This window comes from Acartia tonsa, chromosome 2 (assembly GCF_053477335.1).
Source record: "Acartia tonsa isolate MP-2025a chromosome 2, ASM5347733v1, whole genome shotgun sequence".
Taxonomy (NCBI): Eukaryota; Metazoa; Arthropoda; class Copepoda; order Calanoida; family Acartiidae; genus Acartia; species Acartia tonsa.
Genome location: NC_137261.1, coordinates 36,616,544 through 36,632,629, shown reverse-complemented (window position 1 = coordinate 36,632,629; position 16,086 = coordinate 36,616,544). Strand labels below are relative to the sequence as shown.

Below are 16,086 nucleotides of genomic sequence, written 5' to 3'. Positions count from 1 at the left end.
TATCGGTTCAGCGATTAGCAAGATCCTTAGTTACATACAGACACACACAAAGACATAGATCCTTCTACTTTATTTTTAGGATTAGATGTTTAAAAATTTCTAAGAAGTAGGTACATAAAACTGAAGAAAAAAAGACTGAATTTAAAAATACCCTTTGAAAGATGAACCCATCTTGGTTACAAATTAATTCACTAACATGTACAAATAAAAAATAATCCATTAGAAAAAAATACTTTATTTAGTATCTATTTATTAAAATAAAGTTAACATGACAAATTATATAACATGGCCTGAAATGATATTACAAGGATAACAAAAAAATGTGAATTTGTGTATTTAATTTAAATACATAAAATTTCTTTTTATTAGAACTGAAATGATAACAATTTTAATTTTAATGAAGTGGGAGGGAAAAGAACATCTCACTAACTTAATTTTATAAGAAACAGTAAACTTTCCCGTCTTCTTGGTTCCATCCTAAAAAAATACATTAAAGTTTACAAAGAACAGGTTTCGAAGGTTTACTTTGTAAAGGGCCTTTAAAAAAAATTACCTACTTTAATTTGACTGCATAACTTAGGTTATTTCTCTGCTATTTTTGGCAGATTCGCAAAACGCTTAAAAGCACATCTTAAATCTCCCACAAGTGCAGAAAAAAATATGTCGAATCACCCGTTGATTTTGAGTGAGAATAATAACATTAAAAAAATATAGGGACAGGTAGCTTTATTGCTGAATTAAATTTTCAATTATCTAAGTTTAATCCTCTTATTTACAAGCATCTACTTCTTGTTATTCGTGGATTTCTTTTGTATAATTGTTTGAGCTTTATACTAATGGGTGTTGTCATCCTTGTTATTACTATTCCTCATATTTTCATTCATTTATCGTTGCAATATAGATTAAAATTGAATGTTGAAATAGTTTAAAGTATTAACGAATACGCGTTTTCAACATTACCACTATTATTTTCTTTTTTTTATCGGATAGGTAATTATCAAGTACTTAAGAAGCATATAAAGATTAAATTTATTACCTGAAAATTACTTTACTTCTCATATTCTTTGTAACTTCAAATGTGCAGGACCAGGTAGATAATTTTGATTCTAAAAAATTATTTATTTCATTATTTTATCTCTTATTTTCGGAGTAGGTAATTTCAAAGTGGACTACTTAATATATTTCAAAGTTTCTCCTCCTGTATTGTCATTCCCCTTAAAAGGGGGAGGGGATTAATGCAACCATCTTGTAATCAATGAGTAAATGGCACTTAGAATTCGAATTTCCATCTGAAATTTTGCATGAGTAATCCTTGGTAGGTCTATTTTCCCTAAATCGAACAAAAAGTTGGAAAAGTACGGCTAACGGCTCAGCCGTTTTTTTTTTGGCTTTCTTCGGTTCAAATTAGTCACGAAACCTATCTCCACAATCACATAATACTCTATGCAGCTCAAAAACGTTATCATACGGTTATAGCCGGTAGCTGTTGTTACTAGAAATTTAAAAAATAGTTTTTGGTAGGTATCATTTAACATGAATTAAACCAAAAATATGTTTTAAAAAGTTGATTCCTATGTAATTGATGATAAATTTACCCTGAAAATAGACAAAAAACAGCTAAACGGCTGAGCCGCCAGCAATCACTTTTCCAACTTTTTGTTTGATTTAGGGAAAAAAAGACCTACCAAGGATTACTCATGCAAAATTTGAGATCGAAATTCGAATTTTAAGTGCCATTAACTCATTGATTACGGGATGGTTGCATTAACCCCCCCCCCCCTTATCCCTGCTTAAAATGCCTACAATCTTAACCCACAACCCTGGCTTAGCGCAACCGCTCGTGAATGGTTTTAACTGAAGACGTTAAAAATGGTTCTTTACTGCTTCTATATCAGAGTAGGGGGAATGCCCTGGCCCAAAACGGTCAAAACTCATTACTATGCACAGTTAGAACTTCTCAGAGGTTGTGCAATCAAAGAGTAGGTTGTCTGATGGGTATTACTTAACCTAATACCCAGGTGTTTGGACAGAAAACGAGAGATTTCATGTGATAGTAGGGCAGTATTATCTATCATTGAATGGTGAATATCTATCTAATGAAAAAATAATTAAATCCTCCATTTTTATATCCTACTAACCAAAGCTTACCTAATAATGTAATGTGGATAGTTAGTAAAACTCTTGCTTGGATTTCTTCTCAAGACTGGATTTTTGCAACTAAAAAACATAAGTGTAATGGTTTAAGTTTTTATATTGCATCGTATTTTAGACAGCTTTCTGTGGATATCAAAATGAAAATATTATTATGTCCGCTGGACTGGTTATGAGTAATACAGAAGTCATGTTTTGTTTCGTATTAAAGATAATTTTTTAAGAATTAAAAAAGTGATCAAAAATTATTGTCAGTTTTGATTGCCAGGAAAAACAAAGCAGCTGGAATTAATCTTTTCATTTTAATATATGTAGAAAGCTGTCAATATGGCACCCCTAAATTCGCCCGCCCCCCACATGGACGTACCTTTCCTGATTTTTTCCCCAAACATATCTATTCTTGATTTTAACAAATGCTCTATAAATCTTTATGTGGGTAATCTTATCCTTGATTTTTTAACTTTTCTTCTTATGGATGTTGTATCCTTGTTTACAATACATTGATAACATAAAGATCATCTAAAATGTGGGTTTCACCACCCCCTCCCCCTAAAAAAATGAAAAAATAACCCAGTTCCATGTTAATTTTACCCAGACGTCATTAAGTTTGGAGGAGGGGAGGGGGTAATAAAGAAATAAATTACTGTTTCTTAGGTTAAAAAAACAATGTTAATAAGGCCAAGAAAATAAAACATAGACATATCTTCCTGATTTTGGTGCCTAGTGAGCAGAGAACCTAACTCCCACCAGCCCCCCTCCCCCCCCCCCCCCCCAGTTGGTTTATTATTGAAAGGGAATAATTTTTCTTCAGGAATAGCCCCTGTGTGTTCCTCCCTTACTTATTTTAAATATCAAAATAAAGGACAGGGATTCTTTGCTTAACTAGGTGCTTTGTGAGGAACCGCCTTAAAATCTATAGTTGGTTATACATATGTTCCCTTTTTTATAATCATATTACGAAATGCTGTGTCCCAATCTTCAAGAATTATCATGCAGAAAGTTTTTTTTATCTGTAGCTTAAGATTTCGAAAAGCATTGAATTAAAGGAGTTTTCCATGAAAGAGAAGCCATTATATTTTATAGATTTAAGTCTAAGAATGTTTCTCCTCGTATTCATTCAAATCAGGTGGATAGGAACCGGTTCTCATCCACACGAAAAATCTATGTCTAGCATTATACTATATCCAGCTTTCTACGAATAAAAATGTACAATCATAAGATTAAAACCAGTTTTTTTAGCCCATGCCTTCGGCACCTAGGGGCTAAAAAGCCGTTTATAATATGATGCAAGAAATATCTATTCTCTTATTTATTAGAAACCAATATCAACCGGTGAATTAAAACCGGTTCTCATCCACACGAAAAACTATATCTAGCATCGTATTAAATCGAGTTTTTACGAATATATATAAAAATGTACAATCACAAGATTAAGAGATGCCGAAGGCATGAGCTAAATAACTGTTTATAATCTTATAATTGTACATTTCTTCAGAAAACTGTTTATAATACGACGTGAGAAATAAATATTTTTTTTTCTCTACCCCTTCCAATACATTAGAAGCTAGTGGCGCAACAGCTAGTATTATTTATACCTTACCTGTAATCCATCCATATGTAGAAGTTTGAAATATTCAATGGAATAAGCCACGTAGCATGGTAGAGTTTGACTGTTCACCTAAAATTGTAGGTATTATTTCAATATGTTCTAAAACACCAAAATAATTTTAAAAATGATGCCTTAAATCTATTCAAGTTTTTAAGTATAGTACCTAAAGTTTTTAAAAGCGAAGCTTTTTTATAATAAGGGTTGATCCGTCTGAAACATTAATTTGAATATGCTAGAATTGTCCTACCGATTTCAAACTTTGCATGATTTTCCGATAACAGTTAGGTTATAATCGTTACCAACAAGTCCGTACGTTCAAAACATGCTAATTATTAGCTTTGTATGATATAATAATTATATTCTTCTGATTTTTAAAAGCGAAGCTTTTCTATAATTAGGGTCGGTCCGTCCGTCCGTACGTCCGTCCGAGATAGTTAGCTTTTATTCGTTAATTTAGGCATGTTAGAATTGTCCTATCGATTTCAAACTTTGCATTTTGATTCCTGTAGTAGTTAGGTATGACTTAGAAAGCGTAGCAACTCTATAATCGTTACTAGAATGTCCGTACGTCCATTTTAAACATGTTGATTTTTTTACATTTTTAATAACAAATTTTTATGAGATAAAATCATCCGATCGATCTGAGTTTTTGATTACTGATTCCTATTACAATAAGGTACAATATTATGAGCGAGGCATCTCTATATTCAAGTATTAAAAATGTCAGTAAGTCCTTAAACAGAATTCTGTACTCAAGAAGTTTTGCAACAAATTTACGTATAATTTTGCCAAACCTTATATTTTCATATTTTGTATATTCAGTTCTGACACTCAACAAAAGTTAATGTTCGTCTGTCATATCGTTTCAGAGCTTCACTTTTTTGGATGTTGTCATCCTTGTTTTATTAAGAATTATCTATGATAATGATTATAGTGTTGCTTTTCTTTCTAAATTTTACCTAACAGGAATTACCAAGTTTGTAATCGACAATTCTAATATGCATAATTTTTCTTCTTCATATTTTGGTAGATTTGTAAGCTAACACTGAAATTTGAAGAATTCAAATTACATCTTTGATTCTATAAGGGTGAATTAAGAATTTAGGACATTATGAGACGAACGCATGACTACAATTTTAATATTTTTTTCTCCAAATTTTTATGCAATACATTTACAAAACATTTAGGCTTGTAATTTGCTGAGAGTTCGGCTGCGTTTAGATGTTATAATTTTTGGCCAATTTTAGGGGCACTTGAGGTGGTGTTGGGGGGTGGGGGTGGGGGAGGGGGGGGGTGGAGGGGTTGGTATAGAATTCTACCCTTAATATTTTATTATAGTTTTAAAAAGAAAAGTAATACAAAATTTTTGGAAGGGTTCATTTATTATGAGGGGTGGGGGAGGCGAACACCCCCTCCCCCCCTCCCTACCTTGATTTTATAAAAACATTCACAGGCATATTAGAAGCTATATTGTAAAGGAGAACCATATCGCTTCAGCGGTGAAAATCATACACTATAAAATTAAACACTATGATAAAGTCAAGGCTACAATAAATTCAAATTATTAAAAGCTAAGCTTTTGTATAATTAGGGTCGGTCCGTCCGTACGTTCGTCCGTAACGGATAGCTTTTTTCGTTAATTTTGGCATGTTAGAATTGTCCTATCGATTTCAAACTTTGCAAAGAGATTCCTTTAGTAGTTAGATACGATTTAGAAAGCGTTGCAACTCTGTAATCATTACCAGAATGTCATTACGTCCATTTTAAACATGTCGATTTTTTTACTTTTTTAACAACAAATTTTTATGTGATCTAATCATCCGATTGATCTGATTTTTGGTATATTTATTCCTAGGACAACAAAGTATAATGTTATAAGCGAAGAAACTCTATTATCAAGTCCTAAAAATGTAAGTATGTCCATAAACATTATCCTGTATCCAGCAGTTTTTCAACAAATTTACTTACAATTTTGGTTCGACTCTTATACATTTATATTCTGATTATTCAGTTCTGACACTATACGAATGTTAATGTCCGTTTGTCCTACCGTTTCAGTGCTTCGCTTTTATGGATGTTGTCATCCTTGTTTAATAATGTTTCCTGGACAAAAAGATACAATATTAGAGCTAAGCATCTGTATTATTAAATATTAAGAAATAGTATGTCATTGAACAGTATCCTTTATTTTTGAAAAAAAATTAGACTTAATTTTTTGCTTATGAAGTCTTGATACTCTATATGATGAGTTATTGTTCGTTTTTCCTTCCTTCTGATTATATAGCTTCGCTTTCATGAATGCTGTCATGCTTATTTTTATACTAAATTATGTAAGGGGGGGGGGGGGTTAAATGCAACCATCTCGTAATCAAAGTATAAATGGCACTTAGAATTCGAATTTCAATCTAAAATTCTGCATGAGTAATCCTTGGTAGGTCTATTTTCCCTGAATCGAACAAAAAGTTTTGGCTATTTTTAGGGCAAATCTGTCATAAATTACGTAGGCATCAACTTTTTGAAACATAGTTTTGCTTTAAATCGTGTGAAATGATACCTACAAAAAAAACATTTTTAGATTTCTAGTACCAGCAGCAAATAGTATTATTAGTTTCGTGATGATTTGCATTAGATATTGCCCAAAAAATGGCTAAACGGCTGAGCCGCCAGCTGTTAGCCGTTATTTTTCCATCTTTTTGTTCAATTTAGGGAAAATAGACCTACCAAGGATTACTCATGATGCAAAATTTCAGATCGAAATGCGAATTCTAAGTGCCATTTATATACTGATTACGAGATGGTTGCATTAAAAAAACCCTTTAGTAGAAAAATCTATAAGCTTTTTTTCGATTTATCTATTATAATTTAGAAATCAAGGCTGTAATATACTTTTTAGAGAACCCCTTAGTATATTGTTCTTACCTGGTTATATTAGTCAAGAACTTCTTGCATTGACCTCTCTCTGGCCTTATTGTATTTTATTCTAAATAAGGATAATAGTTAACATTCACATTGTCGTATTACAAACAGCTATCAGTGAATAGTAAAATGGAAAGTTGCAAGATTAACACCAGTTTTTTTAGTCCCGAGAGCCAGGCTAAAAAATGTTATTTTCATATGATTTATATCTTATTTTATGCTTAGAAAAATTGTCTGTAATAAGATACGATAAATATTTTTTTAGAACCGGAATAATCATTTCTTCCTTTTTAAAAGCAAATATAAAATTCAATTATTGTATGTATATTTTTCTTAACTAGTGCAAAGAAAGTGTGGGGGGGGGGGTAAAATGTGGTGACTTGTGCCACGCCATACCAGAAACTTTATTTAGGGCGCTACTGCCTTAGTTTTAGAGATAATTGTGTAAAATCTTTTGAGTTGTGTCACCAATTACCCCAAGTTTTGGTATCTTTAAAAAAAACGGCTGCGGGACCGCCGCTCCCGCCGTTCGCCGCCATTTCCCACCACCGTTAAAAAGACCATGTTATTTTTTCAAAAAATTTTTCCCTTATAACCAAAAATAGGTTTTGGAATTCAACTCCCCCCTCCTAAAGTGCCCCTAGAGTCCTCTCAGGACGAAGCCGCTAGTTTTTAATAAAAAAGTAACAGGATCTATGTATGTTAGTACCAAAAGAGCTTGCTAAACGCTCTCGTGCCCCTAGAGGCATCTAGGGGAGTTGCAGATAGTGAATTAAAGTTGTTGGGATTTATTGTCTGAAGCTTAAGACATTAATAACACTAAAAGATTGAGTTTTGTATTAAGGAAGCCTCAAAATGATTTTAGGCTTTATATTTCCAGATATAAAGTTATTTCTCTCCCCCACCCTTCAGAAACAGAGCCTCTAGATGCTAGGGGCACAACCGGTAGTATTAAAAAACGAATTATGTGCGTGTGCACGAATGGATCTCGCTTACAGCTGAACTGGTATGGTAGGTCATGGGAAAGTTTAAACCGACCCCCCCCCCCCCTCTCCGGATAAACATTTTTCCTGTGAAGCCAATATATTTTAACAGATAGCTTTAAATAAATAATACACTTTTAAGTAAACAGTACTGAGTATGCTTTAAAATAAAGATCGCGGGCTAATTATATTAAATAATGAGTTAGCAGATTGGAACTGCTTGATTTAAAGAATTAGATAGCTAATTTTAAACCCCTGCTCAATGTTATGGAATATAATAGTTTACCTATTCTGTTAAGCTCTGACGTAAATCCTGCTGCAAACATTTAATGTGGAGATTACTTGCCATTTAAATAAAATCTAAAAACATATACGTATTAAAACAAATATTTTCCTTAATAACATGACAAATATAAATAAAGAAAAAGTGTTTGTTGATACACTTAAATAAGCATAAATGGGCGGGTACATGATGGAAATAACAATTAAAACTGATATTTTATTTCATTAAAACAAAATTACGGAACTGAAGTCCAATTGTACTTTCTTGTTGATAATATTAATTAATAATATTTACTGAAAGGTAAAAGTGCGTCCTAATATAATACACATTACACAATGCTAACAACATGTATTTATACGTTTGTGTGTTAATGTTTTGAGTGTATGCGCTTATGAATATGATGATTATCTAAAAGACACCGGTCTAGAAAACCCCTTTCCCTTTCTCTATTTCTTTTTCTTCCGCACCCTTACCCTTCCTCCCTTCATTGTAAAGGACTAGGAGGCACAAAAGATTACAAAAAAATTTTAATTCCTGGAAGCAGCGTTGTGCTGCGGGTGTGTGTTTCGATATAAAGTAAACAATTAATTAGAAAGAGAATCTTTTATTTACAGCTATTAAGAATGCGGGAGTGTGGGTGTGATGACATTGCCGAGCACCTTGAATGTTGTGTGTGTGTGTGTGTATGTATAGGCAACTTGGTTGGCGTGTGTGTAAGATCGTGTTAATTGCCATATGTTTTTTGAATAAATTAAAAATAACTGCAATGAAGGCTTTTAGTTAAATGACCCAATACTAAATCTGTAAAATATTTATTCTGTTGTATGTATTTTATTTTTTTTACATAAAGCCGCCTTATTCCTGTGAAAATTATAGACCTCTTTCTTGGGTTTCTAATTCTTTAACTTAGGGGCTTTTTATTACCCCTGATATCTCTAAAACGGCAACTCCTATGTTAAATCTGGCTTCAAATATCGAATCTACACTAAAAATAAGTACACTAATATTAAATAATCTATGCTTATAAGGGTAAATACATATTCCAAAATTAAGATGTACGTGGTTCTTTTGACTAAGTCAAAAAAATTTTCTTATTGAAATTATCCTAAGTACAAAGTTAGTGAGTTTTGACTGAGAAAAAAAATTTCTTTTCAGTGAAATTATACTAAGTACAAAATTAGTGAATTTTGACTAAGTCCAAAACTTTTCAATGAAATTATGCTAAGTACAAAATTAGTGAATTTATCTTGAGACAAAAGAAATAGAATTACTCTAAGTCCAGACGTGGAATATTTTGTCCGAGAAGAAATTTCCTAACAGTTCATTCACAAAACTACTTTAGAGATTGCCTATAAGTCAAAAGAAATAGAATCACTCTAAGTCCACTGTTGGAGTATTTTGACTAAATGCAAATCTCGCTAAGTTAAGGATTTTAAGATTATAAAGTATTAGAGTGTTAGAATTATCCTTCACCAAAAGAAATAGAATCTCTCTAAGTCCATAATTGGAATATTTTGGCTAAGACAGAAATACTCTAAGACAAAATTTTCTTTTAAGTGTGGAAAATGAAATTTGTTAATCTAGTTGGAAAAATCGTAATTATTACAAGTCCGAATTTTGGTAAATTTCCAACCAAGTTCACAATTTCATAAAAATTACTATAAGTCCAGAAATTCGAGATTCTCTCTGTAACAAAAGAAATAGAAACGGTGCTAAGTCCAAAAGTGGAATATTTTGCTCAGAGTCTCAGGAAGTCTCTGGAGTTATTTCTCTGATTGCATACAGCAATTTGTCTACACTTATATCATTCCAACCGATCGATGTTGAGAATATCTTTGAGACTTTGAAATATTTTGTTTAACTCAAAATTTTGGAGGCAATAGTTATTTTGATACATCCGCATATAAATCAGAATTGCATTAAGAATATAAGTCCTAGGCATGTATAAGTAAGTGCAAATCTCAGAAAATCGGTTCTAACGGCACCAAAGTATTAGTACAGTTTAACTTGAGTATAAATGCTACAAGTTTGTAATAATCTTTTGGCCCTTTACTACGACTCAAGAGTACTAACTGCTTTCGGCATATTGTTTCAGAAACATGGCTCCAAAGACAATATGTATCCCAACTAACAGCGTTTCCCGTGTTCTATAGGATTTGCTCCTAAGTTTTCATTTAATAAGACAGTTCAAAATGGTCCTTTACAAATAGTATTTTGATAGCTTATAAATGAAAAGTTACTCCATGCTTGATTCTTAATAAGTTCTGGTTTAAGTATCAAAGATTCAAGTATTTCAACACTTAGAGAATTTCCGAATAAGTAAAAATCATACTAAGTCCGAAGATTTATATATATACTCCGCCACCTAGCACAACTCCTAAATTTCAAAATTCTGACTAAGTCCAAAAATCAAAATTTTGCACATAGCTCAATCATAGATTGTTCCAACCCAAGTGTTTTACTAAAGAGAGGCGGACATGGAGGTGCCGGTGTGCTGGTATTCTCTAGGGCCTCTAGAGTGTCAACCAGTGCGAGTGTCCTTATAGGGCGGCGACCAATGGCCACAAATATGCTAGCATTCTCTAGGGCCTCTAGAGTGTCAGCTAGTGCAACTGCTCGTACACGAGGCTCTCAATTGCATTTGTGTCGTGCCTTTCAGTCCCTATCTCTTCAAACGCCTCATAGTCCTAACCTTGCTCTCAAATAGTTTCACAGGTTTTGGTAAATCCGATTTTGCCATAACTACAATTATTCGATTTTGGTAAAAATACCTGCCTTAGGCGGTTCGGGTACGGTAAGGAAAAAAAAAGAAAAAAAAATTTATGAAGTAAAATTTTTCCAAGATACAACCGGTAAGTTGCACCATTGTGTGTGCGAATGGGGCGTTTGTCCATAGTTAGGTATGGAGACCGCTCTTCTATGAGTACTACTAAAACCTAATTTTAATGCAATACACATAGACATTCTCATCGTCGGTTCGTTTGTTTAGAATGCTTAACCCTCTATTCCCACAAGTATAATACGAATTTGGTTGAGCTGGTGGAAGCTCAACAAAAGACCCACGCGAAGTATTATGTTGCTTTAACCTAAGAATAAATGGTTGGTTTTGATATTCGATCAGAATTATATAAGTATATTAAGTATTAAGGAAAGAAAATGTTTTTATAAAGTGTATTTATATCACAAGTGCGTAAGTTAAGTATGAAAATATTTACAGGATAAGTGTTAAGATTATAAGTAGAGTAGGACAGAAATGTGCCCTAAGTCCCAAGCAGTGAATTGTGCTAAGTGTTAGAGTTCTAACATAAGGCCTGAGCTCAATTCATGCTAAGTACTAAGGGGCCTAAATTTAAACTACAATGCATGCCAAACAACTAAGTCATTACCTTTTAAAGCCAGAAAGAGAAGTTGATGGTAGGAGAGTTAGTAAATAACTGAATAAATTCAAGAGGTACATGCTATAACATTAGCTCTGGACCAGGATTTTAGTGTTTGTCTGTGCAATTAAATATCTGTGTGTTAATATGTGACGTAAATCAGGCATGGTTGTAGGCATACATATTTGAACTGGTTGTTTATATGATTACATTAACTATAAACATAATATCTTTAATAAACATATACTATTAGCAAATCACATACAGATTACCATGAATAGGCTAGCGTTACCCATATATGGTGTCATATAGGTAAAGATAGGCCTATGAATGCATAAATTGATACAAATAATGCCTTGGGCCTAGCTAAAGTAATTGTGTCTTGCCCCTGAGTGCTACTAGTTAATTGCAGGGCACGTGTCAATCAAAGGTTCATAATATGATCTATAAAGTGTTGACTTTATATCAAGCATAGATAGATAGTTGTGGATGCGAAGCATTTCTGTAAAAGTCTCATATGTACGTTCAAAGAATTTGAAAATTGAGGATCGCATCTCCATCCTGTTAAGGGAAGCTTTGCATAAGTCCAAGAATGGGATTGGGCATATATAGTTTTAGATTTAAGGTATAGTTTATTCTGGCGCCTTCTTACTACTTTGAATACCTAGCCTCTAGATAAAAGGGGTATAGCTACTAGTAACATATATTTGATTATAATAAAATTTCAAAGAAGTTGTATCAACTTTTTTTTTTATAGCTAGCCGGTTCTTTTAGTAAGTAGTAGATGTAAAATTTTTCATAGAATTCAAATATGCAATCGGTTTTTTTGTAGACCTCTTATTTTTTAAGTAATTTAAGTTTTTTAAAAAAATAATTAAGTCGGTTTTAAGGTACTAAAACGCAACAAAATAAAAGAAGAAAATGGTCAGTAAGAACAAAAATAGTAGGATCTTTAATTTGACACCTTACTTTTAAAATTCTGTTGAGTAATTATTGAAAAAATCTATTTTTTTAACCTCGGTATAATAAAAACTTTAGACCTAAATATTTTCTCAAACAGACATAAAAAACATGGGTTCATATATACCATTAGAATCAGAAAAATATTACGAATCCATTGTAAGCAAAATTGAAAAAAATTAAAAAATTAAAAAATTACAGAAATGGCCAATTATTTTTTTTGTTCAGACAACACTATTGTTTTCCCTTTTTTACCCCCTCTTTACCCCCTCTTTACCCCCTTCCCATTTTTATACTCAATTGAAGAATTAAGACGTTGCCTGTACAACATAATATGATATTTTCATATAATTCCTTTTATTGTAGTTTATATACTATATTGTAAACTTTTTTTTTCAATTTTGCTTACAATGGATTCGTAATATTTTTCTGATTCTAATGGTATATATGAACCCATATTTTTTTATTTGTGAAATAATAAAATTAAGTTCAAAGTTTTTATTCTCGTGGGTTTTAAAAAATCGATTTTTTCAATAATTACCTGACAGAATTGAAAAAGTAAGGTGTCAAATTAAAGATCTTACTATTTTTGTTCATAATGACCATTTTCTTTCTTTTTTTTGTTGCATTTTAGTACCTTAAAATCGACTTAATTTTTTTTTTTTTAAACTTAAATTACTTAAAAAATAAGAGGTCTACAAAAAAACCGATTGCATATCTGAATTCTATGAAAAATTTTACATCTACTACTTACTAAAAGAACCGGCTAGCTATAAAAAAAATAGTTGATACACCTTCTTTAACAAAATGATTAATTATGTTTTCTAATTTAATTTTTAGTTAACTGGAACAACTATAGATGAAGAGGCTTTAAAGGAAATGTTTGAAGGGACACCACCAGGTTTAGTTATTAAGAATTCATTAAAATTAATTGTAGTATATAATAAAACAATGATAAGATGATGAAGCATAAAAAAAAGTTGACAACATTCACGAGAGGAAAAGCCAGAACGTAGATAAATGATCATTTACGTGATTTTGTTAAGCAGAATATAAATCTAACCAAGGTTGTTTATTGATTTGTTGCAAATTTGATTAAATACTGGATACTGTTTAAGGACATTCTTACATTTGAGTATTTGATTGTAGAGATAATTCACCTATAACATTGTACCTTGTTGTCGTAGGAATCATCATTATAAAAATCAGGCAAATAATTCAAAAGAGCTATCCGTTTGGGACTAATATACAGACAAACCTAATCTAAAGAAAAGTTACGCTTTTAAAATCATACATTTGTGTCTTATGGGTACCTAACAGCCGCAAACATTTAATTCAAGCAAGGATTGTTCCTAAACCCTTATTTTTTTTAGAATGTAACGAGAAAAATTTCTATAATGTTTTTTAGCTCATTTACCGTCAACAACAACTGTACTGCAAACAACAATCATTTCAACTACTGCTACAACCACAGCTACGACTACTACCACTGCTACAACCACAGCTACTACCACAAGTGCTGCAACAACGTCAACCACATCTACAACTACTTCTACAACTACAACAATCACAACAACAGGGAAGATTACGATTTTATTTTGTAGGCTTTGCATATTAACATTTTAAGACTTACATCTTGCGATTACAATAAAAAAATCCAAATTTTCTCTAATGATAATTAAGATTATTGGTGGAAATGTTTCTACACTGAAGGTTCTCACATCCCATTCATACTTATTTACTAATCAGTGTCTTTCTGCTTCATAAAATTCAATCAGGATTTAATAATATTACCCAAAATGAGAGATAATGTTTATAAAACTTTGGGGGCCAGTATAATTTAAATTCCTTTGTCCAGTCTATCACTGAATATTTAGCAGAATATTTCAAAAAACCTAGTATGTCATGAATTTATACTAATCATTAACCATAAAATCATACATTTATTTACATATTTTGTTCTAATATTAAAGTTTTTAAAAAATATTTCTTTAATGAAAACAGTAACAAATAATTCAACTTCTACAACAATATCAACAACAAATCTAACCTCAACTACAGCTATGGAACAAACTACAAAAAGGAATACTACAACAGGTTATATTATAATTTTGATAAAAAAAATGACCAACAGCTTGTGGATTCGAGTCTAAAAACAGAGTTTAGTAACAGTTGGTTGTTGAAAAATACTTTATTCTAAAGAAGAACTGAGCTTCCTTCGTTGCCTCAATGGTCCTCTAAAAGTCAGCCTAAAAGTTGCACGAATATATTTTGTAAGGACAATGAATAAAAGAATAATAAGTAAAACATGTACGTACGCACAATTACATTCTTATAAAAAAAAACATCTGTTATTGAGGTTTCAAGAATTGTTCTGTAATGAAAATTACTTTAGATTTATGATTTCTTGTTGTAGCCTATTAGAGTTGTGTAGCTACTAGTTTTGTTTTCTTTAGAATCCATCATTTTTATGAAGCATATTCTATAATGCTTAACAAACATCACTCTGCGTTTATAAAACACTGTAGGAGTATTAAAAGTAAAACACTAAAGGCCATTTAAGGCACTTCAATTGTGTGGGGTTGGGTAATTTTGTTTTAGTGTCGATTTATCTTGGAAGGTTTGTGAAACCCTCCCCCAAAATAGTAAGAAACCTTCTCAGGACCTTTGAGAAGCTAAATTGTGAACCATTTTTGTTTAGCGGGAGATCCTTCAACAGAGACAGGCAGATAGACACACACAGATCCTGTTACTTTTATATAAGGATAACTGCGCAAATTATCTCTATAATCAATTTTTATACATAAAACCATTCCCACTCAAGTTCGTTTTTCTGATGTATGATTTGTTAAGCTTCGCTTTTAAGGATGTTGTCATCTTTGGTTCATAACAATTGTATTTCATTTCTTTAAAATTGCGTCATAAAAATATCTACAATATACGTCAACCTAAATAGATACAAAAGTAATTGGAACTTGACATTTGTTATTTATACAATAAAAATTCATTCCAAAGTAGCGAAACAGAAAAATAAATCTTTACTATGGAATCTTTTTTTATTTGTTTCTTTATAAACAACGAAACGTTATTTTTTCAATGATAAAGATATATAAAGAATAAGTGCTTCTGTCAAAAATACCGTGTAGTTACAAAAAGTGGTTGGTAGATTTTTTTCAAATTTTTCAAATTTTTTTTTTTACAATATTTAGGTTAGGTTAGGTAATGGGCAAGGGGGGCGAGCGCCCGCGGCTAGGCAGGCCAAGGGGCCGAGCGCTGCGGCCATGTATTCCTACAAAAATTCCCAATAGTTATATTTTTGTTATTGTCGCGGTTTTGTTATTGTCGCGGTTTTGTTATTGTCGCGTTTTTGTAACTGTCGCGGTTTTGTATCCACTCCATTTTATCAACATAAGTATTTAGTAATGTAATTAGACTATTATCATGTCGATATTTTATCAGCCATGACCAATTTTCTTAACCATTGATATTGCATATAGACAGAATAACAACAGTTTGGACATGTAAGTAACAATCTCGTAGTAACCTCTTGGGGCCTAACTGTAAAAAGAAGAATTGTCTTTAGCATAAAGTAAAATCTTAACCCTACTATTAATTTTTAGAGATTTTTTTCTTACAAACAAACAAACTTTAATAATAAAAGGGCCTAAATTCTAAATCAATCATTCTTTTAGAAGCTGTTACTGTAGAGCCTGGGTATAACATAACCTTAAACACCACTTTTATGGATGTCGGACCCTGGGGTATCAAGTTTTATGGCGATTCCTATGATTTGTGCGATTGCAGGTT

General features: G+C 31.9%; 1 protein-coding gene and 1 long non-coding RNA gene across 2 annotated transcripts in view; one reads left to right on the top strand and one right to left on the bottom strand.

Annotated features, from left to right (window-relative positions):
- LOC145312530 (uncharacterized) overlaps positions 1 to 16,086 on the top strand; it is a 50,678-nt gene that overhangs the window by 27,252 nt on the left and 7,340 nt on the right. The window contains exons 5-8 of the mRNA XM_080151784.1: positions 13,120 to 13,180; positions 13,688 to 13,879; positions 14,284 to 14,376; positions 15,972 to 16,083. Of these exons, the coding sequence (XP_080007910.1) occupies positions 13,120 to 13,180; positions 13,688 to 13,879; positions 14,284 to 14,376; positions 15,972 to 16,083 (458 nt within the window). The remainder of the gene's footprint in view (positions 1 to 13,119; positions 13,181 to 13,687; positions 13,880 to 14,283; positions 14,377 to 15,971; positions 16,084 to 16,086) is intronic.
- LOC145311707 (uncharacterized) lies at positions 234 to 8,025 on the bottom strand. The gene is made up of 6 exons (XR_013876761.1): positions 7,946 to 8,025; positions 6,680 to 6,740; positions 3,752 to 3,829; positions 2,149 to 2,217; positions 1,037 to 1,106; positions 234 to 477 (listed from the first exon to the last, which is right to left on the bottom strand). It is a non-coding gene; the product is annotated as an uncharacterized LOC145311707 (long non-coding RNA).